A 21796-nucleotide genomic window follows, 5' to 3' on the forward strand; every position below is an offset into this window, starting at 1 on the left:
CTACCTCCGTCTCAGTGCCAGCCCCCCCCCAGTACCTCCGTCTCAGCGCAGGGCCCCCCCAGTACCTCCGTCTCAGTGCCGGCCCCCCCAGTACCTCCATCTCAGCTGCCGGCCACCCCAGTACCTCCGTCTCAGCTGCCGGCCTCACGAGGGAGCCGCTCTCATCCCTCAACTTTCCCAGTTGTGTCTGCCGCTCATTGACCTCCTCAGGGTCAAAATCCTTGGGGCCAAAATCCACATCTTGTGTCTTTGCCTTCCCTCACCCAAAGTGCCAGACACAAGAATGGATATCTCTAGAGTGGTGGGTGACTGGGTGGGTGGACAGGTGGGTGAGTGGATAGGTAGGTAGATGGGGAGGTGGATGGATGGGTAGTTGGTAGACAGGAGTGAGTGGATAGATGGGTGGATGGACAGGTGGGTGAGTGGATAGGTGGGGAGATGGATGGATGGTGGACAGGTGGGTGAGTGTATGAATGGGTGGGTGGATAGTGGGTGAGTGGATGGGTGGATGGATGGTAGACAGGTGGGTGAGTGGATGGGTAAGTAGATGGGGAGGTAGATGGATGGGTGGTTGCTGGACAGGTGGGTGAGTGGATAGATGGGCAGATGAATGGTGGACAAGTGGGTGAGTGGATGGGTGGATGGATGGTGGACAGGTGGGTGAGTGGATGGGTGGATGAGTGGATGGATGGTGGGTAAGTGGGTGAGTGGATGGGTGGCTGGATGGTGGATAGGTGGGTAAGTGGGTGAGTGGATGGGTGGATGGATGGTGGACAGGTGGGTGAGTGGATGAGTGGATGGATGGTGGGTAAGTGGGTGAGTGGATGGGTGGCTGGATGGTGGATAGGTGGGTGAGTGGATGGGGAGGTAGATGAATGGGTGGATGATGGACAGGTGGGTGAGTGGATGGATGGTGGATAGGTAGATGAGTGGATGAATAGGTGGATGGATGGTGGATAGGTAGATGAGTGGATGAATAGGTGGATGGATGGTGGGTAAGTGGGTGAGTGGATGGGTGGCTGGATGTTGGACAGGTGGGTGAGTGTATGGGTGGGTGGATGGATGGTGCAAAGCTGGGTGAGTGGATGGATGGGTAGAAATATTTTTGTTTTCCTGAGTAAGTGTTGCGTCTCGCTGCTGTCGGCCCCTCCATGAGTAGAGGTCATGATTCCTTAATTGGCTCAGAAGTGAGGCCTGATGTGGGTGGAGCAGTGTCACAGGCTCCGCAGCGGCCTGTCTCCTCACAGAGTTCAGCCCAGTCTGATGTGGAGCAGTGTCAGGGGCTCCGCAGTGGCCTGTCTCCTCATAGGGTTCAGCCCAGTCTGCTCTCACTCATTTGCTGATTCATTCTCTCATTCAGCCAGTCAATAGTCATGGCCCCTCCTGTGCGCCGGGTGGCCATGGATATTGCTCTGGGTAACACACAGCCCGGCCCTGTGGAGCAGACAGTGGGGACAGCCATGTGGACGGAGTGCAGGTGGATGGCAATGGCAGCTGGGGCAGGAGGGGCTGAGGGCTGTGGGGAAAGGTGCAGAATCAATCAGGGGAATCCGGACTGGGGTGCAGGCCTGGGGGCTGGGATTTCTAGGGTGGAGGTCACCTCTGAGGGAGACAGAGCAAGGGCTCAGGGAGATGAGAAGGTCAAAGGTCGCCATGTTGAGGTCGGGGCCCTGAATAGGAACTGCAGCAAGGAGAGGGCAGGTCAGGGCACGTGGTCAGTGAGGGCCGCGGCTTCTGAGCGTGGCTGGGTCTGTGGGGCCTGAGCAGAGGTGACCCGTGATCCGGCGCCACAGCAGGCAGGACTCCCCACCCTTGCTGCTGCCCACACCCCCAGGGCAGCCCCAGAGTCGGGGGCGCAGCTCCCTGCTTGCCAGCTCGGAGCCCAGCCCTTCTCACCCAGCCCAGAACAGGACACGGATGGAGGAGGGGCACCCGGAGGGCCCCCCCGCCGACACGCCCCGCGTCTCCCACCTGCAGGACAACGAAGTGGCCGCCTTGCAGCCCCCCGTGGTGCAGCTGCACGACAGCAACCCCTACCCACGGTGGGAGCACCCCCACCCCACCGCGCGGCCCTGGCGGGCAGACGACATCCTGGCCAGCCCCCCTCGCCTGCCCGAGCCCCAGCCCTACCCCGGAGCCCCGCACCACAGCTCCTACGTGCACCTGCGGCCGGCGCGACCCACAAGCCCACCCGCCCACACCCACCGCGACTTCCAGCCCGTGGTGAGTGTCCCCCCAAAGTGGGCTCGGCTCCATCTAGCCCCTCGGCTCTCGGCAGCGGAAGAGGGCCCAGCCCCCCGCAGAGCTGCTGGGGGTCCCAGGCTTCAGCCATGGGTGGGGGTCTGGCGGCTCAGGGCCATCGGGGCGGCTCGGCCGGGCCTGGGACTTGCCCTCTGGTGGCCAAGCAGTGGTCATCAAAGTCCAGCCTGTGTCACATCCTTGAGGAACTGGCGTATCTCCGCCTACAGAGGCAGCTGGGGGGGCACCCACATGGCCCGGGCCTGCTCTGACCTGGCAGTGTATGGGGGCTGCTGCCTGGGCCCCTTGGTGTGTCACTTGGGCGCTTCCTGCTCAGCCCCCCTTGGCCGTGCCTGTCCACACAGGTGCGGGGCCGGGGTGGTGCGCCCAGGGCCTGGGTGCAGGGGGCAGCATGGGACGCAGCCCGTGACGCGCCCCTCTCCCCGCAGCTCCACCTGGTTGCGCTCAACAGCCCATTGTCAGGCAGCATGCGGGGCATCCGCGGGGCCGACTTCCAGTGCTTCCAGCAGGCGCGGGCCGTGGGGCTGGCGGGCACCTTCCGCGCCTTCCTGTCCTCGCGGCTACAGGACCTGTACAGCATCGTGCGCCGCGCCGACCGCGCAGCCGTGCCCATCGTCAACCTCAAGGTGGGTCAGTCCAGTCCCGAGGGCACAGGCTCCTCGGCCCCCACTTGACCTCTGGGGTGAACTCCCAGCGGGGAGCTCCCCTCTAGGGCCTCTGGAGGCCACCATGGTACAGACACTGCCGCCCAGGCTGGTGACTTCAGGACAGGCTCCGGGTGGGTCACACCCCTCAAAGCTCAGGCCAGAGCCTCTGCATCCCTGGGTGCTGCCACCTCCCCCAGGGCATCCCATGAGGCCCCCCACGTGGCCCCCTGACCCTGCTCCCCCGGCAGTGCCCCTCAGAGGGTCCCAGGCTGCTGGCCCGAGTGTCCGCACAGGTGACAGGCCTCACAAGCCTGGAATCAGGAACCGTCCCTTGGGCCTCCAATGCCACCCGGCCTGGTGGCCTCTCTGCCACAGCACCCCCCCACGTGGCTTTATTCTGTGGCCCCTGGGCTGTGGTTTCTGGGTGCCCCGGGGAGCACCCACATTCCCCAGAGCCAACAGCAGAGGGGTCAGAGACCCAGGGTCCAGGGCTGGGAGCAGGCGGCTGCAGCCCGGCGTGCCCCACCCTTACAGCCTGGCGTTAGGGGACAGGGTCCCTGCCTTAGCCAAGGCCTCTTGGAGTCTGCAGAGGCTGCCTGGCCAGGCCTGGCTCCCCCGCGCTTGTTCCCCGGCGGGACGTGCCCAGGAGCTGCAGAACCCCACCCCCGCAAAAAACACACCCCCACACATACACCCACATACACCCCACACACCCACACACCACACACACACCCTCCAACACATCCACACCCCCACACACACCCCACACACATCCACAAACATCCACACCCCCACACCACACACCCCTACACACACACCCACACGTACACACCCCCACACGCACCACACACATCCACACCCACCCAGCACACACACACCCATACACCCCCACACATCCACACCCCACCACACACCCCTACACACATACCCACACGTACACACCCACACACATCCACACCCACACATCCACACGCCCACGCACCCGCCACACACACACCCCCCCACACATACCTCCAAACACATCCACACACACCCACAAACATCCACACCCCCACACACATACCCACACGTACACACCCCCAGACCCCCCCACACACATCCACACCCACACATACACACGCCCACACAGCCACCACACACACCCACACATCCACACCCACAAACATCCACACCCCCACACACATACCCACACGTACACACCCACACACACCCCCACACACATCCCCACACCCCCCACACACACATCCACACCCACACATACACACGCCCACACAGCCGCCACACACCCACACACATCCACACCCCACACACACGTACACACATGGTTTCTCTTCCAGGATGAGCTGCTGTTTCCCAGCTGGGAGGCTCTGTTCTCAGGCTCTGAGGGTCCGCTGAAGCCCGGGGCACGCATCTTCTCCTTTGACGGCAAGGACGTCCTGAGGCACCCCACCTGGTAGGTTCCCAGTGCCGTGTGAGCAGCTCTGAGAGCCCCAGCCAGGGAAGGCAGACGGACGGGCAGGCGGGTGGGCGGCCAGGCTCCTAACAGCAGTTCCCCCTGAGTTTTTGGACAGATCTTATACATGCTCATTACTTTAAAATTGTAAAATCCAAAAGAGCATTGAGAAAAACGAAAACTGCTCTGAGAAGTAATCATTAGCAATGCGTTTGAGAGCAATGTAGTTCTAAGAAGGCCCTGAAGTGCCCCCGGCCCTCTGCTCATGGTGGATAGACTCCACGACTCCCGGATGTCACCAAGCCCGTGGTCAGCCATGTAAGCAGCGCAGTGAGTTTATTCACCAAGAATAAACTCCTCAAAGGGCAACACGGAGTCCGAGCATGTGTGCCCTTAAAATGTTGACAGAAATTTCCAGGGTGTCTAGAAGAACGCTTCATCCCAAATGTCGCTGTGCCCTCCTCATGTGAGCGCCGCGATTCTTCCAACACTCATGTGTTTAGGGGTGTCTCCCCACCTGAGTACCCCAATTCTTCCAACACTCATGCATTTAGGGGTGTCTCGGGGTGCCACACAGCGTGTCCCCAGCAGTGCCTGGCCATCTGCTGTAACGGAGATGCACCTGCCAAGGGTCTCTGACAGGAGCGCTGTGGGCGGGGCTGGGCCCCAGGGAAGGCCTGAAGCCAGGAGCCCGGGAGGCGTAGCTGGTTCCTAGTGAGGCAGCCACAGGAAGCCTTTGCTCAGCAGGCATGAGGGCCAGGTTCACCCAGCCAGGCCAAGCCCTGGCCCCTCTCCCCTCTGCCGTGGGTGTGTCTGGCAGAAGCAGCATGGGGGGCAGTCTGGGAGATGCAGCCCCCTCCACAGGCAGCCAGCAGGGAGCCTCTGCGGCCCCCTCGTACTCCCAGGGCTGGCCTCCTGCCTCCACCGTTCCTGCCCGGGGAGTAGCCTCTGCCCTAAGCGGAGCAGGTCTGGGTTTGACTGACGGCCCGGCCCGTCTTACAGGCCCCAGAAGAGTGTGTGGCATGGCTCGGACCCCAACGGGCGCAGGCTGACCGAGAGCTACTGTGAGACGTGGCGGACAGAGGCTCCCTCGGCCACAGGCCAGGCCTCCTCGCTGCTGGGGGGCAGGCTCTTGGGGCAGAATGCCGCAAGCTGCCATCACGCCTACATCGTGCTCTGCATCGAGAACAGCTTCATGACTGCCTCCAAGTAGCCGCCGCCTGGATGCGGATGGCCGGAGAGGACGGGCGGCTCGGAGGAAGCCCCCACTGTGGGCAGGGAGCGGCCGGCCAGCCCCAGGACCTGGCTGCCATACTTTCCTGTATAGTTCACGTTTCATGTAATCCTCAAGAAATAAAAGGAAGCCAAAGAGTGTATTTTTTTAAAAGTTTAAAACAGAAGCCTGATGCTGACATTGACCTGCCCCAACTCTCCCCTGACCTGTGAGCCCAGCTGGCGCGGCCTGGGTCAGGCGGGGTGCAGTATCATGCCCTGTGCAACCTCTTGGCCTGATCAGACCATGGCTCGATTTCTCCAGGATTTCCTGCTTTGGGAAGCTGTGCTCGCCCCAGCAGGTGCTGACTTCATCTCCCACCTAGCAGCACCGTTCTGTGCACAAAACCCAGACCTGTTAGCAGACAGGCCCCGTGAGGCAATGGTTGCTGAGGCCACACTCAGCACAGGGCCACCTGGGCTCTTCGCCAGGGTGTGTGCTTGCCCTGCGGTAGATGGGAGGGAGGCTCAGGTCCCTGGGGCTAGGGGGAGCCCCTTCTGCTCAGCTCTGGGTCATTCTCCACAGCAAGCTCAGAGGCCCACTGTGACCCCCAGCTCTGGCCTGTCCTCCAACACCACGCACAGCAGCCTGGGGCTGGCCTCCCAAATGAGCCATGAGATACATACATCCAAAGCAGACAGCTGCACCCTGGCCGAGTCCAAGCTGGGAGATTCAAGGGACCCATGAGTTGGGGTCTGGCAGCCTCCCATCCAGGGTCCCCATCTCATGCCCCTGGCTGGGACATGGCTCAGCCAGCACTTATCCAGCTGAGTGCCAGGATGGAACAAGATCACGTCGAAGAGGCTGAGGCTGGCACAGGACATGCGGCAGCCAGCACACAGGGCAGTGAGGGAGGGCTGTCATCTGTGCACTGCCCATGGACAGGCTGGCTCCAGATGCAGGGCAGTCATTGGCTGTCTCCTAGGAAACCCATATCCTTGCCTTCCTTGCGACTGAAGGGGACCCCCAGGGTGCACACAGGCCGCCCTGCGGGCGAACAAAGTAGCCACGAGGTGCAACAAGGTCCTCTGTCACAGCCACCCCTGAGATCCGGCAACATCGACGCCAGAGTCATTCGTTCTGTGGAGGGACAAGTGGACTCAGGGCAGCGCCAGGCTGACCACAGCACGGCCAACACGCACCTGCCTCAGGACTGCGACGAAACCGGTGGGGCTGGTTCTGTAATTGTGTGTGATGTGAAGCCAATTCAGACAGGCAAATAAAAGGGACCTTTTACGCTGACTCTTGGTTTGCAAGCAGCCTTCACTGTCACAGGAAGGACACAATTCTCCAAAAGGAGTTCTCAGGAGTCTTTTATCCCTGGACTGCCCCACTGGCAGATCCCGAGTGTGCACGGGCACGTACGGTTACATGGGGTACGCATGCATGAGCATACACAGGCGTGCAGTTGTACACGAGTGTGCACAGTTATACACGGGTGTGCACAATTATACACGGGTGTGCCTGAGCATACACGGGTGTGCAGTTATACACAGGTGTGCATCAGCATACACGGGTGTGCATCAGCATACACGGGTGTGCAGTTATACACAGCTGTGCAGGAGCATCCATAGTGTGCACAGGTACACAAGCATGCATGGGTGTGTGGACACACACCAACACTCTCAGGTCTCTCCTCACAGCAGGACCTGACTTGCTCCCAGGAACACTACATCCTGACAGCCATCCCTGTCCTGGTGGCCGGGTGAGTGCAGGACTCAGAGGCAGGCAGGTGGTGGGTGCAGTGAGCGGGCTGCAGAGGGAGCAGGCTCTCAGGTGGGGGAGGCGCTGGGAGGAGGATTCTGATGGCAGTGTGGGCCTCCCCAGTGACGCTCTGGCCCGTGGCACAGGCCCAGCCCACCTCCACCCATCACATCCTGCTAGATCTACGAGCCCAGGAAATGGCTGGTGCAGACCCTTCCCAGCAGGGTCCCCGGGGTGGCCATGACAGAGCCCCTGGATGCACCCGGGACCACGGCCCTGTCTGACCGGCACCATCCACTGACTCGGGCCATCTTCCATGTGCAGCTTCTGCCCCAACCCAGGGTACCCCAAGATGCCTGCTCCCCTGAGCCGCCTCGGGAGACCCCTGGGTTCAGCAGCTCTAGCAGCCCCTTTCCAGCCAGAGATTCTCTCCCCAGCTCTCCGTGCTGAGCTGCTGAGCAGCCAGCCATTCACCCGGGGCTGCCGAGATGTGGCAGAGGCCCCACAGGATAGGGCCGTTGACTAGGGTTGTGGGAGTCTCAGCTCATGGGCACCAAGGCCCCGCGTGGGCTGGAGATGGGAGAAGGCTGGGACGCCTCTCCTGGCCTCCTCACTGACTGCTGACCCTGAACCCCCAGGCCAGGCCGGCCCGGAATCAGAAGCCCTGCGCACACTCACTTAACAAGTGTGTTTAATGTATGTGGGAAGAGTGTTCACATCACATCAGATGGTCCTGCACCTGTGGGCAAGGCACTAGCGCTCCTTAGACCCTGAGGCCGCTGGGACGTACTTCCCCAGCGCCCACCACAAAGGCAGCCCCCCCAAGGCTGCCCAGCCCAGGCAAGCCTGGCACATACCAAGGCCAGCACGTCCGCGGTGACCGGGACCAGTCCTCTCCGGGCTGGCACGAGTGTGGGAGCAGCTGAGGACCCGCAGGTCAGGATGGACACACTTCAGAAGGACAGACAGGACCATGGAGGGCTGCCCTTAGGGTGGAAGAGAGGAACCAGCTCCGAGGACCAGAGCCGCTGCTCCCCTCTGACGACGATGCGTCTGCCGCCAACCTGAGATGGCTTTTCCAGAGACAGAGAAGCCACATGCAGTTCTTCATTCTACGTCAGTTAAAAAAAAGAAGCATCTTTCAAAAAGCAAGAGCACCGAGGATGACCAGCAATGTCACAGCTCAGCTACACCTCAGGGTCCCGGCTCCCACCCTGCCCTAGAGGGCTCACAACTCCTGTGGGGCCAGTGTCCCCTGAGCTGGTATCTAAGGCCACTTCACCAGCCCTGGGGAGCAGAAAGGATTTGTCTCAAGCCCCCCAAGGGGCATGAGCCAGTCAGGCCTGGTGGACACAGAAGCCCACCACCCACCTCTTCCAGCAACCAAAGCCCGCGGGGCACAGCGCAGGGACAGCATGGCCAGGCAGCTGCCCTGAGTGTCGCCAGCACGCTGTGGCCACCGCCAGAGTGCAGCACAGGGCAGGGAGAATCCTAGGGGGCCTGCCAGCAGGATAAGCGGAGGTCCCCATGGCTAAGGCAGGCGGCCCTCGAGGCGGGTGTCATGGGGATGCACCGAGGGCCACCTGCAAAGTTACCACAGGGGCGCCCAGGAGTCACTGGTTCACATTCTGAACACTGTCGCTTGGAAGACACTGCAAACCCAGCTTGCTGACACCAGGAGGATGGACGGCCGGCTGGGGACAAGTCTCATCTGCAGCGTCAGGGCCTGAGGCTTGGGTGGAGCACAGAGTGCAGGCGGAAGGGGCTGTCACTGGGCTCAGGAATCCAGCTGCCTGTGGGGCCGGGGCCGGGGCTGGGTCGCTCTGTCTCTGCTCCAGGGAGGCTGGCCCCACAGCCCCCAGGCCGTCTTCTGGGGAGAGCAGCGGGCTCTGGGCTGGCTGCAGGCCTCCGAGGCCCTTGTCCTGCACACTCAGTGCCTGTGCTGCCTTCTCCTCCGTGGGACTCCTCAGGCCCTGGGCCGGGGGCTGCTGCGGGTGGTGGCCCCGCTGGCAGTGCCGCAGACCATCCAGCATGGCCCCCAAGAAGTAGATGATGGACAGGATCAGGAAGTACACGGAGTATAACTGGAACTGGAAAGAGAGGCCGGGTGAGGTGGGTGGGGAGGGCCTGGCTGGGACACTGGCACCCTACACCCCGACACCTGCTCCCAGGCTCACCCTCCTCCAGCTCAGAGGCTGACCCTGAACACTGCACAGCAGTCAGAGGCCAGCCCCGGGAGCAGGTGCCACAGTGCTCCCCACAGCACCCCCTGACCTCCACAGCCTGGCACAGGCCTGAAGGGGGGCTCCCACCATTTCCCAAGAACCCCTTGGAACCTGGCAGGTGGCCTGCTTCTGCGTGGCCTGCAGTGTCTGCTCCCGAGGCCCCTGCTTGGTGGTGCTTGCTGCCCACCCATGGTGCTGAGACAGCGGAAGGGCGCCCATGAGGGCCAGAACGTCTCGCCTGGCAGAGCACAGTGAGGAGAGCCACAGCAGGTGACCGGGAGCTGATCCCCAGGGCTTCGCGCCCAGAGCGACCACTCAGCAGCCTGCACATGGAGCCCGTCTCCACCTTGGCAGTGGAAGCTGTGCTACGATGACCAGAAGGAGCGGCACCAGTGGTGGCCACATCTCTCCTGATTCTCACAGCTGCCAGGGGCAGGAGGGACTGGAGATGTCCTGGGACACCAGGGAGGGACCTGATCATTCCCGGAGGTGCAGAGGGTTCAGGAGGCTGCAGTGCCCTCAGGACATCTGTGGGCAGAGCCCAGTGAGTCCCGCCCAAGACCCCTGAGGCCCCAGCTCCACACCCGCAGGCCAGAATCCCTGCAGCCCATCGGCACCGGCACCCTTCCAGGAAAGCTGTTTTTAAAGCAAACTCAGGAAGATGGGGTTGACACACTTCTCCCTGCTCTTCTCTACCCAAGACACTGAGATAAACACCTGGGAAGACTCTGAAAGGGGGAGCGAGGAGGACAGACTGGCCAGGCCCTCGGGGTCTGGGGAGCTGTGCCACGCAAGGGCAGACTGGCTGGGCCCTCGGGGTCTGGGGAGCTGTGCCACGCAAAGGCAGACTGTGCCACGCAAGGGCAGACTGGCCGGGCCCTCGGGGTCTGGGGAGCTGTGCCACGCAAGGGCAGACTGGTCGGGCCCTCGGGGTCTGGGGAGCTGTGCCACGCGAGGGCAGACTGGCCAGGCCCTCGGGGTCTGGGGAACTGTGCCGTGCAAGGGCAGACTGTGCCATTCAAGGGCAGACTGTGCCATACAGAGCTCCCTGAGGGCTTTTCTTTTCGCCTCAGATATTTTGAAACTGAAGAAGGCAGCAGGCTGGAAAAGCCAACAGATGCAGAAAAAAGAGCCCATGGAAGCAGCTCTCTCTCTGGCCTAAGACCCAGAGAAGGGGCAGCCCAACATGAGGAAAGACCTTTCAACAGGAACTGCCCTGCTCCCCCCAGGCACCAGACCTCAGCTCCACCCACCACGTCAGCAAGGACCCCCCACCCTCCCCAGCCTGTAACAAGGACCCCCGAGTCCCCTGCGGGGTGGTGTCAGACAACACCAGTGGGCACTAGAGCTTCCACTCCCACTGGCTGGTAAAGACGCCCACCCTCACCCCCATGGAGTCAGCAGAAACCACAGGGAAGCCTAGACTGTCACCCCCAAAGCCTCATGGAGTCAGTGGAGACCATGTGGGGAGCCTAGTCACCCCCAAAGCCTCATGGAGTCAGTGGAGACCATGTGGGGAGCCTGGCCTCTTATCCTCACCCAGTAGTAAGAGCGTGCCTGTCCCCCTCCATGCTGGGGGGCATCAGAGGAGGTCAAGTGGAGAGTCCAGACTTTCACCCACCCAGCAATAATGAGAATGTCCCAACCCCAGGGGCATCAAGGGGGCCACGAGGGGAGCTGGACTCCCATCCTTGCCTGGCAACAAGAAGGAGCCCCCACCCAGCTACCCACCCTCCCTCAGGTGTCACAAAGGTTGAATGAGAGCCTGGACTTCCACCCCACCTGCCTGTAGCGAGGTGCACACCCCACTTGACCTGCAGGAGCTGTGTCAGCCACAACAGGATGCCGAAATTACATCATACCCAAAATGCTTGCATCTCACTAAAAAATCCCTTGGCACACTAAACCACAAAGATCTCAAACTGAAAGACAATTAATAGACACCAACACTAAGACAACACAGACAGTAGAATTCGCCAAGAAAGATCTTAAAGCAGCCACCATAAAAATGCTTCTGTGAACAATAACAAACATGCTGGAAACAAATGAAAAAACACAGTCTCAGCAAAGAAATAGAGAAATAAAAATTTAGAACTGAAATACACAATAATCAAAATTTAAAAACTTAATGAATCATCTCAACAACAAAATAGAAGAGGCAGAGCAATGATCAATGAACTGGAGGTAGAACAATAGAAATTATCCAACCTGAACAAAAGAAAAAATGGACTGAAAAAAAAAATGAACAAAGCCTCATTCCTTGTGGGACTACATAACATGATCTAACATTTGTGACATGGGGGTTCTAGAAAAAGAGGAGAAAAGGAGTGGGGTTCAATAAGCATTTCAAGAAATAATGGTTGAAAACTTCCCAAATTTGGTGAGACGTACACTGCAGATTCATGAAGCTGAGCAAACCTCAAATAGAAAACGCAAACAAAATCACACCAACACATACCATATTCAAACTTCTATAAGCTAGTGATAAAAATAAAGAAAAAATCTTGGAAGTGGCCAGAAAAAAATGACACTTTACAGGCAAGCAATTTGAATAACAGTAATTTCTCATCAAAAATCCTGAAAGCTATGAGGAAGGGGCACCACATTTCTCACAGGCTAAAAAAAAAGAACACTGTCTACCCAACATCCTATAGCCAGTGAAAACATCCTTTGAGAATAAAAGAGCAATCAAGACACTCTCAGATGAAAAAAAACTAAGAGAAGAAATTTGTAACCAGCAGATCTATCTAAAATAATGGCAAAAAACCAACAAACAAAAAACAAGTTCTCTAAACAGAAAGGAAATTACTAAAGAAGGAAAGAATCTTGAAATAACAGGAAAGAGGAAATACCACAGTAGGCAACATTATGAGTAAATAAAACAGACTTTCCTTCTTTCATTTTCTAAAATATGTTTGATGATTAATGCAAAAATTACAATATTTTCTTATGTAGCATTAAAGGTAAGTAGAGAAAATATTTAAGATAATTGTACTGTAAGTGGGAGATGATAAAGTGACATAAAGTTTCTATACTTCACTCAAACTTTATGTATTAATGTAATACATAAAGCAACCAAAAAAGCTATACTAAGTACATTCAAAAACACAATAGATAAACCAAACAAAATTCTAAAGGATGTACAAGTAACCCACTGGAAGCTGCAAAAAATGTAAACAGAAACTAAAGACAGAGAATAAATGAAAAATTAAAAACGAAATGGCAGACTTAGGCCCTAATATACAAATTATCACATTAAATATAAATGAGACTCTAAATACACCAACTGTAAAACAGAGATTAGCAAAGTAGATTTAAAAACATGACTCAACTATGTGCTGTCTACAAGAAACTCACTTCAAATATACCAAGATAGGAAGGTTGAAAGTAAAACGATGGAAAAAGATGTATCATGCGAACATTAATCAAAGGAAAGCAGGGGTGGCTATATTAATGTCAGGTAAAATAAACTTCCGAGCAAAAAAAAAAGACCAGGGACAGCAGAGACAGAGAAGGACATTATATAATCCCACAATTACACAATTGACAAGAGGATCAGTCCACCAAAACAAATTTCAATCCCAAACGTGTATGCAACAAACAAAAGAGCTGCCAATATGTGAAGCAAAAACATGACAGAACTGAAAGGAGAAACAGATCCACAATTATACTTAGGAGACTTCAATACCCCCTCTCAATAATAATAAAACTAGACAGAAAATCCACAGGAACTGAGAGGAAATCAATACCATCAGCCAACAGGATCTGATCAGCATTTACAGAACACTCCACCCAAAAGCAGAATATACGTTCTTTCAAAGTGTCCATAGTATATCAAAACAGACAATATTCTGGATCATAAGACAAATCTTAACAAATTTATAAGGACTGAAATAATAATGTGTTTTCCAATCACAATAGAATCAAAAAAGAAATTAATAACAGATAACAGGAAAATCTCGAAACACTTGGAAATTAAACAACAAAATTTGAAATAATGATGCATCAAAAAACACACTGAAATGAATGAAAATGAAAACACAGCCTATTAAGATTTGTGGGATGCAACTAAAGCAGTACTGAGTGGGGAAATTTATAGCATTAGATGCATAAATTAGAAAAGAGGAAAAGTCTCAAATCAATATCTCACCTCAAGAACCTAGAAAAAAGAAGAGCAAAATAAATCTAAAGCAAGCAGAAAGAAGGAATTAATAAAGCTCCAGCCACTGCACTAAGTCAATAAAAAGAAATAAAAGATACACAAATCAGAAAGGAAGAAACATTTGCAGATGACATAATTATCTACATAGAAAATCTCAAGGAATTTAAAAAACAAAGACCAAAAAACGGAAAAGCCTCCTAGAACTAATAAGTAAGCTCAGCAAAATTGCAGTATACAAGATAAACACACAAATATCAACTATATTTCTATACACTAGCAATGAACATGTATATGCTATTATGGAATGAATTGTGAACCCATCACCCAATTCATATGTTGAAGCCCTAACCCGCAATGTCACTGCATTTGAAGACAGGGCCTTTCAAAAGGTAATTACAGTTAAATGAGGTCACAAGGATGGCATCTTACTCCAACCTGACTGGATGTCCTTATAAGAAGACAGACACTAGCCAGGCGAGGTGGCTCATGCCTGTAACCCCAGCACTTTGGGAGGCCGAGGCGGGCGGATCACCTGAGGTCCGGGGTTCAAGACTAGCCTGGCCAACATGGAGAAACCCCATCTCTACTAAAAACACGAAATTAGCCAGGCATGGTGGTGCATGCCTGTAATGCCAGCTACTTGGGAGGCTGAGGCAGGAGAATTGCTTGAACCTGGGAGGAGGAGGTTGCGGTGAGCCGAGATTGTGCCATTGTACTCCAGCCTGGGCAACAAGAGCAAAACTCCATCTCAAAAAAAAAAAAAAAAAAAAAAGATACCAGGGAGGACCACACACAGAAAAAAAGACCATATGAAGACAAAGGGAGAAGATGCCAACTGCAAGCCAAGAAGAGAGGCATCAGGAGAAACCAACCTGCCAACACCTTAATCTCAGACTTCCGGCCTTCAGAACTGTGAGAGAATATATTTCTGTTGTTTGTCACCCAGTTTGTGATATTTTGCTATGGCAGCCCAAACAGACTAATGCACATAACAAATTTCAAAATATTGTTTGATTTACTTAAAAAAAAAGCATAAACTAAAAACATGTATAGTACTCATATGCTGAAAACTACGAAATGCTGAAAGAAATCAAAGATCTAAATAAATGGAAAGATATACCATGTTCATGGATTGGAAAACAACATAGTAAACACATCAATTCTCTCAAAATGGATACACTGGCTTAATTGCAATTCCTAACAAAATCTGAGCAAGAATTTTTGTAGACAGACAAGATTACTCTAAAATGTATATGGAAAGGCAAAGAAACTATAATAGTCAAAACAATTTTGAATAAAAAGAAGTTGGAGGAATCAGTCTATCCAATTTCAAAACTTGCTATAAAGCTTCATAACCAAGACAGTGTGATATTGGTACAAGAGTAAACACATAGTTCAATGGAACAGGATAAAGAACCCAGAAACAGACTCACATAAATATGCCCAACTTTTGACAAAGGTGCAAAAGTAATTCAATGGGGAGAGCTAAGTCTTTTCAACAAATGATGCTGGAATAAATGGATACACACAGGCCAAAAAAAAGTGACCTCAACCTAAACTTCACATCTTATACAAAAATTAACTCAAAGCTGGTCAGAGACTTAAATGTAAAAACACGAAACTTTAAAAAAGAAATTTGAGGAAAATCTGAATTTAGGGCTAGGCAAAGAGTTTCCATAAAAGGAAAAACTGTTAAATCAGACCTCGTGGGAGTTAAAAAAACACTTGTTCTGTAAAAGACCACGTTAAGTAGATGAAACAACCAGCTACAGAGTTGAAAAAAAACTGCAAACTGTATATATCCAACAAAGGACTAATATCTGGAATACACAAACAATGCTTAAAACTCAAGAGTATAAAAATGAACAATCCAATGAGAAAATGGGCAGAAAACGTGAAGATTTTGCAAATGGAAAATAAGGACATAAAAAGATGTTCAACATCATTATCCACCAGGGAAATGCAAATTAAAACATTATCCCCCAGGGAAGTGCAAATTAAAACCACAATGAAATATCACTACACCTATCACAACGGCCAAAATAAAAACTAGTGGCAACATGACATACTGAAGACACTGTGACTGGATCTCTCAAAGTCTGCTGGTGGTGATATAAAACGGTATGACTACTATGGAAAGTGGGCTGCTTCCCTGCTTCTTTCCTGGAAAGAAACAGGCAATGACCTGGTGACCCAGCACTTACACTTCTGGGTGTGTGTCCCAGGGAAAGGAAAACCTATATTCACACAAAAACCTATAAAAGAATGTCTGTAGCAGCTTTATTGGTAATACCCCACACTGGAAACAAGTCTTTCAGTGGTGAATAAATAAAGTGTGCTGTATCTACACCCTGGAACACCACTCAGCAGCAAGAAGGAATCAGCTAGAACCACAATAACAACCTGGAGGAATGTTCAGAGAACAATGTTGCGTGAAAAGAGCCCATCCCTAAATGATACACAATGCATAGCTGTGTTTATACAACACTCCTGAAATGACAAAATCATACAAGCGGAGAAGAGGGTAGTGGTTGTCAGGGGTTAAAGAGGAGGTGAGGCTGGAAGTAGGGCGGGCCATGGCTATAAAGAGTAGCGTAAGGGATCCCTGTGGGGATAGAATGTTCTGGATCCTGACTGTCACCATGCTGGTTGTGATGTGCTACAGAACTGTAAGACGTGACCTCTGCAAAAACTGGGTACGGGGTACATGGATCTCCCTGTATTATTTATTAAACAGCATGTGAATGTAAGATTACCCAAATATAAAGCTTAATTTAAAAAGCAGGCAAACCGAGGCAAGCTCTAGGCCTGTTTGTCCCCCCGTGCTCCATCACGGCTCCCACCCGTCTCCAGACTCTACCCCCGACCAAGCCTGAACTCCTGGCCCAGCTGTTCTCCCCATGCTGGAGGAAAGAGAGTGGACACTCGGCACCCAGTAACAGGCGCGGGGGGAGGGGAAGATGAGCCGGCACCACCTCCTCTAGACCCAACAGGATGTCTAGCCATGAGCAAGATGCCCCACTAGTTACTTTTTAACCTAGAAATCAAACCAGCCAGAGAAACATCCATGTGTTTTTTTTCTATGTGCCAAGAGGCAGCCAGGAACCACAGGCCAGAACCTGCCTTCACCTCCCCAGAGCCATCTCCCCCACGGCCTCCACGGCCACACCAGGACCAGCTGAGGAAGGGAAAGGGCTTCCTCATGACCAGCTCTCTGGGGAAGAACTGCTCCACCCCCTGCACCAAGCCCCCATGGGCCCTTAGAAGCCCACTGTGAGGGGTCCCCTCCACAGGGCAGCTGCAGGGCAGCACACGCACAGGGTCCCTAAAGGGCCCTCAGGCATCTGCCCCTCCAGCTGCCAGGGGCTGAACAAGAGGCAGTCACAGAGGGATGGAGGTGGGGCGGGCACGGTAGTCAGGGGCAGTCAGCACCCAGAGGCAGGTCAAAAGCCAGTTCCAGCCTGGCTGGGGCCACACAGGGCCCTTGGGGTCTCCCTGGGACGGGCGCTCCCTGCCCATACATGCTGGCAGCCAATGCTGTCTGGGGTCAGAGGTAATTCGGGGCTCCAAGAATGGGGAAGACCTCCTCCCGGGTGCTGGAGCCCCTCCAAAGCCAGCTGGACTGCTGCCAGCGTCCCACCCTGGGGCCATGTATTCAATAGAAGCCTTCTGGGCCCCCTTTCTGCAGACCTGAGACCAGCCCAGCCACCAGGAGGCTGTGCCCACCCAGGCCGGGCCTGGACACACTCACCCCTGGGCCTCAGCGGCTCACCTGCCCCGAGTGTTCACCCCTGGGCCTTGGAGGCTCACCCGCCCTGAGCGTTCACCCCTGGGCCTTGGAGACTCACCGACCCTGAGCATTCACCCCTGGGCCTCAGCGGCTCACCTGCCCCGAGTGTTCACCCCTAGGCCTTGGAGGCTCACCCGCCCTGAGCGTTCACCCCTGGGCCTTGGAGGCTCACCTACCCTGAGCATTCACCCCTGGGCCTCAGAGACTCACCTGCCCTAAGCGTTCAACCCTGGGCCTCGGAGACTCACCCGCCCTGAGTGTTCACCCCTGGGCCTCAGAGGGTCACCCGCCCTGAGTGTTCACACCTGGGCCTTGGAGGCTCACCACCCTAAGTGTTCACACCTGGGCCTCAGAGGGTCACCCACCCTGAGTGTTCACACCTGGGCATCGGAGGGTCACCCACTGAGTGTTCACACCTGGGCCTCGGAGACTCACCCGCCCTGAGTGTTCACACCTGGGTCGGGGGCGTTGTACCCGGAGGGCTCTGTGGAACAGGGCCACGTGGCCTGCCAGTGTGGACAGGCCCTAATGACACTCTTGGGCTGAAGAATGCTTTTCGATGAGCGAGCAACAGCCATCCTCACCTAACAGGCATTTGCGAGCCTAAGGGGATGCCTGCTACTGCCCGGGCCTCACCCTGAGCTCTGGAGTCACTGAGGCTGAACAGACTCCACACCCTCAGAGGATCAGGGCTAACCCTGACAGTCCTCCTGCCCAGTGAGACCTGGGCCCTAGGTGGACAAAGCCCTTGTCCCACCCGCCAAGGGCATCTGTCTAGCTGCAGGCTGGGGCAGTCCTGAGGACCCTGGAAGGACCTCTCACACCACGCCCACTGTGGCTGATTCCAGCTCACTCGGAGACCCGGCCTTGGCTGGGACCCTCAGGAGTTAAATGTGTGTTTTCCAGCTCTTCTCAGAAGCAGCAAAGGCCCGCGAGAGGTGGGAGAGGGGAGGGCACCCGCAGAGGCCTGCGCACCAACACTGCTGAGTGGCTCTGCTCAGCTTTCCTTCCTGAAGAGAACAAAGCTCACGTGGCCTCTAGCCAGGGCTCAAGGACACCAAGTTCCGGCAGCCACAGGCAGAGAGCGGAGACAAGGACAGCTCTGCCGTGGCGAGCAGAGGCTCAGCTGCTCCCACTGAGGCCCAGGGCCTGACGGAGGCTCCCGCCCACAACTACTGAGCCCCGCTGGGGTCTCTCTCACTTCCTGCGCTCGCTGGCCCGGTGTGTCCCACTGGAAGCCCCAGGCCCGCACCCTGTGCCCCCAGCCCACAGTGGGTTCCACATCAGGCGGGCACCAGGAGGCCTTGACAACGTCCCCACAAGTAGCTTCCGTCCCCGAGGACGCAGGCCTGAAATGGGCTCACCTGCTTGCGGACCGGGAGGCCCAGGCCCCGCACGTCCGAGACAATGAAAGTGATGACGGTCTTGACAATGGTGGCAAAGAACGTGTTGACCCCGAAGACCAGGGCACAGAGCTCTTTAGACAGAGAAGACGCAATCTGAAAGCTGAACGGGAAGAGCGGGAACATCAGGCGCTGCTGGGAGAACAAGAAGCAGCCACAGGGAAAAGCCTGCAGCCCAGCTCCCACCAGCCCATGACCCGCCCGGCAGCCACGGGGTCCCAGGGCACGCACAAGCCCCCCACCAGGCCCCCATCTCTCCCACACATGCCCGCCCCTGCCAGGCAGGAGCCCGCACCCAGGCCACCCTCAAGGGGCCATTCTGGGAGCTGCTGCGTCCCCCTGGCTCAGTACAGAGTGAGGGTCCCTTATCCAAAATGCCTGGGACCAGAAGTTTTGGATTTTGGAATATTCACATATCCATAATGAGATATCTTGAGGATGGAACCCAATTCTAAATACGAAATTCATTTATGCTCATATACACTGCATACACACAGCCAGAAGGTGATTTTATATAATACCTAACACACATTTGCAAGCCAAAGGGGTTTCCTGCTACTGCCCAGGGCCTCACCCTGAGTTCTGGAGTAATTTTGTGCATGAAGAAACTTTTGACCGTGTTCTGAGACTCGTCAAACAAGGTCAGGTATAGGATTTTCCACTGGGTTGTCTTTCCAGTGCTCAAAAACTGTCAGATTTTGGAGTATTTCAAATTCTGGATTTTTTGTTGTTATTATTATTTTTTTTAGATGGAGTCTCGCTCTGTTGCCCAGGTGTGCAATGGCACAATCTCAGCTCACTGCAACCTCTGCCTCCTGGGTTCAAGCAATTCTCCTGTCTCAGCCTTTCGAGCAGCTGGGATTACAGGCATGCGCCATCACGCCCAGCTAATTTTTGTATTTTTAGTAGAGACAGAGTTTCACCATGTTGGCCAGGCTGGTCTCGAGCTCCTGGCCTCAGGTGATCTGCCCACCTCAGCCTCCCAAAGTGCTGGGCTCACAGGTGTGAACCACTGCACCCGGATGAACTCTGGCTGTTTTGATTAGGGATGATGAACCTATACAATGGGTGTCACAAAACACAAACTCGAGAAGATGCCTGGAAGGGCTCCCATGAGCTCTGGGACAGACCAGGTCACAGGCATCTCAAAACGCTCAGAAAATCATTATCAAGAGAACCTCTGGGCACAGACAGAAAAGTCTGAAACAAAAGTCTTTCATGGTTAAATGTTCCATAAATTAGAAAGTCGGTGAGTGAGCAGCAGCCAGGCAGGACAGGCCCTGGAGGTGAGGGACAGCTGGGTAGGGGGGACCCTGGAGTTGAGTGGCAGCTGGGTAGGGGGGACCCTGGAGTTGAGTGGCAGCTGGGTAGGGGGGGCCCTGGAGGTGAGGGACAGCTGGGTAGGGGGGACCCTGGAGGTGAGGGACAGCTGGGTAGGGGGGACCCTGGAGTTGAGTGGCAGCTGGGTAGGGGGGACCCTGGAGTTGAGTGGCAGCTGGGTAGGGGGGACCCTGGAGTTGAGTGGCAGCTGGGTGGGGGGGGGCCCTGGAGTTGAGTGGCAGCTGGGTAGTGGGGGGCCCTGGAGTTAAGTGGCAGCTGGGTAGGGGGGCCCTGGAGTTGAGTGGCAGCTGGGGGAGGGGGACCCTGGAGGTGAGTGGCAGCTGGACAGAGTGGGCCCTGGAGGTGAGTGGCAGCTGGATACGGTAGGCCCTGGAGGTGAGTGGCAGCTGGCGGGGAGAGGGGGCCTGGAGGCAGAGCGGGCCCTGGAGGTGAGTGGCAGCCAGATAGAGTGGGCCCTGGAGGTGAGCAGCAGCCGGGCAGGGCAGGCCCTGGAGGTAAGTGGCAGCCGGGCAGGGTGGGCCCTAGAGGTGAGTGGCAGCCAGTTACGGCGGGCCCTGGAGGTGAGTGGCAGCCGGGCAGGGTGGGCCCTAGAGGTGAGTGGCAGCCAGTTACGGCGGGCCCTGGAGGTGAGCGTGGCATGAACATGTCCAGGAATGAAGGCACCACATTCCTGACATGGAGAGGTGACACACCAGGCTTCTAGTGCTCTGCAAAGAAACTAGGCTTCGGATGCAGTTCCTATTAAAATCCACAAAGTACTTAAAAAAAAAAAAAAAAAAAAAGAACTGGACAAAAAATGTCCTAAAGTTCACCTGAAGAAAAAATAAACAAAAATGCCCAGGAACCCTTTAGAGAAGGGCAGAGGTGTCTGTGCTGCCGGGCACTGGAGATGGGGGGACAGTGGAGATGGGGGGGCAGGCAGGCGGGCGGCAGGGAGGATGAGAAGCACACAGAGGTCCTGGTGAGCAAGTCAGTGGGACAAAGGGCAGACGAACAACAGGGAGAACCCAGCACAAACACGAGCTTCTGGATGCCGGCGCTGGGCAGGGCAGAACCCAGGCCAGCCCCCAGGGTGCTTCCAAGGACACTCAGAAAACACTGTGAGTTGAATTAAAGGCAAACAAGTGTGGGGTGTGATGGGGGCACAGGTGATTGAAAATACATGACACAGATGAATGCTCCCCAGATCAGCAGGGAGGAAACCGAGTCCCAACACAGTCAGGAGACACACAGGGGCCACTCAGTCCACAGCAGGCCGGCCGGCCTCGCTCTGGTTAAGGAAAGGCTGGGAGCCCAGCCGGCCCGTCAGGGACTCAGGGAGGGTGGGGAGGCCACTCCACCATCCCGACGGGAGGAAGCCCGCATGCCAGCCTGCAGGGTACCTGCAATATTGACAGAAACCTTCTTTCAAAAGCACATACTCTCCAACCTGGCCATTCCCCTTCCAGGAATCCACCTGAGGGTCATTATTAGAATTTGGAAACAAAAATGTAGGTAGAAGGGCATTCATCTCAGTGTTTTTCTTGTGTAAGAAAAATG

The 21796-nt window shown here is 55.2% G+C and overlaps 2 protein-coding genes across 11 annotated transcripts in view; one reads left to right on the plus strand and one right to left on the minus strand.

The window, feature by feature from the left end:
• The window catches only part of LOC100457565 (collagen alpha-1(XVIII) chain), a 121688-nt gene extending 114814 nt beyond the window's left edge, over positions 1-6874 (plus strand). For all 3 annotated transcript variants that reach the window (XM_054542644.2, XM_054542645.2, XM_054542647.2), the window contains 4 exons: positions 1978-2223; positions 2688-2885; positions 4244-4359; positions 5362-6874. In XM_054542644.2, coding sequence (XP_054398619.2) covers positions 1978-2223; positions 2688-2885; positions 4244-4359; positions 5362-5572 — 771 coding nt within the window. In that variant the 3' untranslated portion in view covers positions 5573-6874. The remainder of the gene's footprint in view (positions 1-1977; positions 2224-2687; positions 2886-4243; positions 4360-5361) is intronic.
• Positions 6875-8009: 1135 nt separating this feature from the next.
• SLC19A1 (solute carrier family 19 member 1) overlaps positions 8010-21796 on the minus strand; it is a 59996-nt gene continuing 46209 nt past the window's right edge. For 7 of the 8 annotated variants that reach the window (XM_054542648.2, XM_024239370.3, XM_024239371.3 and 4 more), the window contains 2 exons: positions 18878-19019; positions 8010-9426 (listed from right to left, as the gene is read on the minus strand). In XM_054542648.2, coding sequence (XP_054398623.2) covers positions 8950-9426; positions 18878-19019 — 619 coding nt within the window. In that variant the 3' untranslated portion in view covers positions 8010-8949. The remainder of the gene's footprint in view (positions 9427-18877; positions 19020-21796) is intronic. The other variant, XM_054542649.2, reaches the window with a different exon arrangement.

This window comes from Pongo abelii, chromosome 22 (assembly GCF_028885655.2).
Source record: "Pongo abelii isolate AG06213 chromosome 22, NHGRI_mPonAbe1-v2.0_pri, whole genome shotgun sequence".
NCBI classification, from domain to species: domain Eukaryota; kingdom Metazoa; phylum Chordata; class Mammalia; order Primates; family Hominidae; genus Pongo; species Pongo abelii.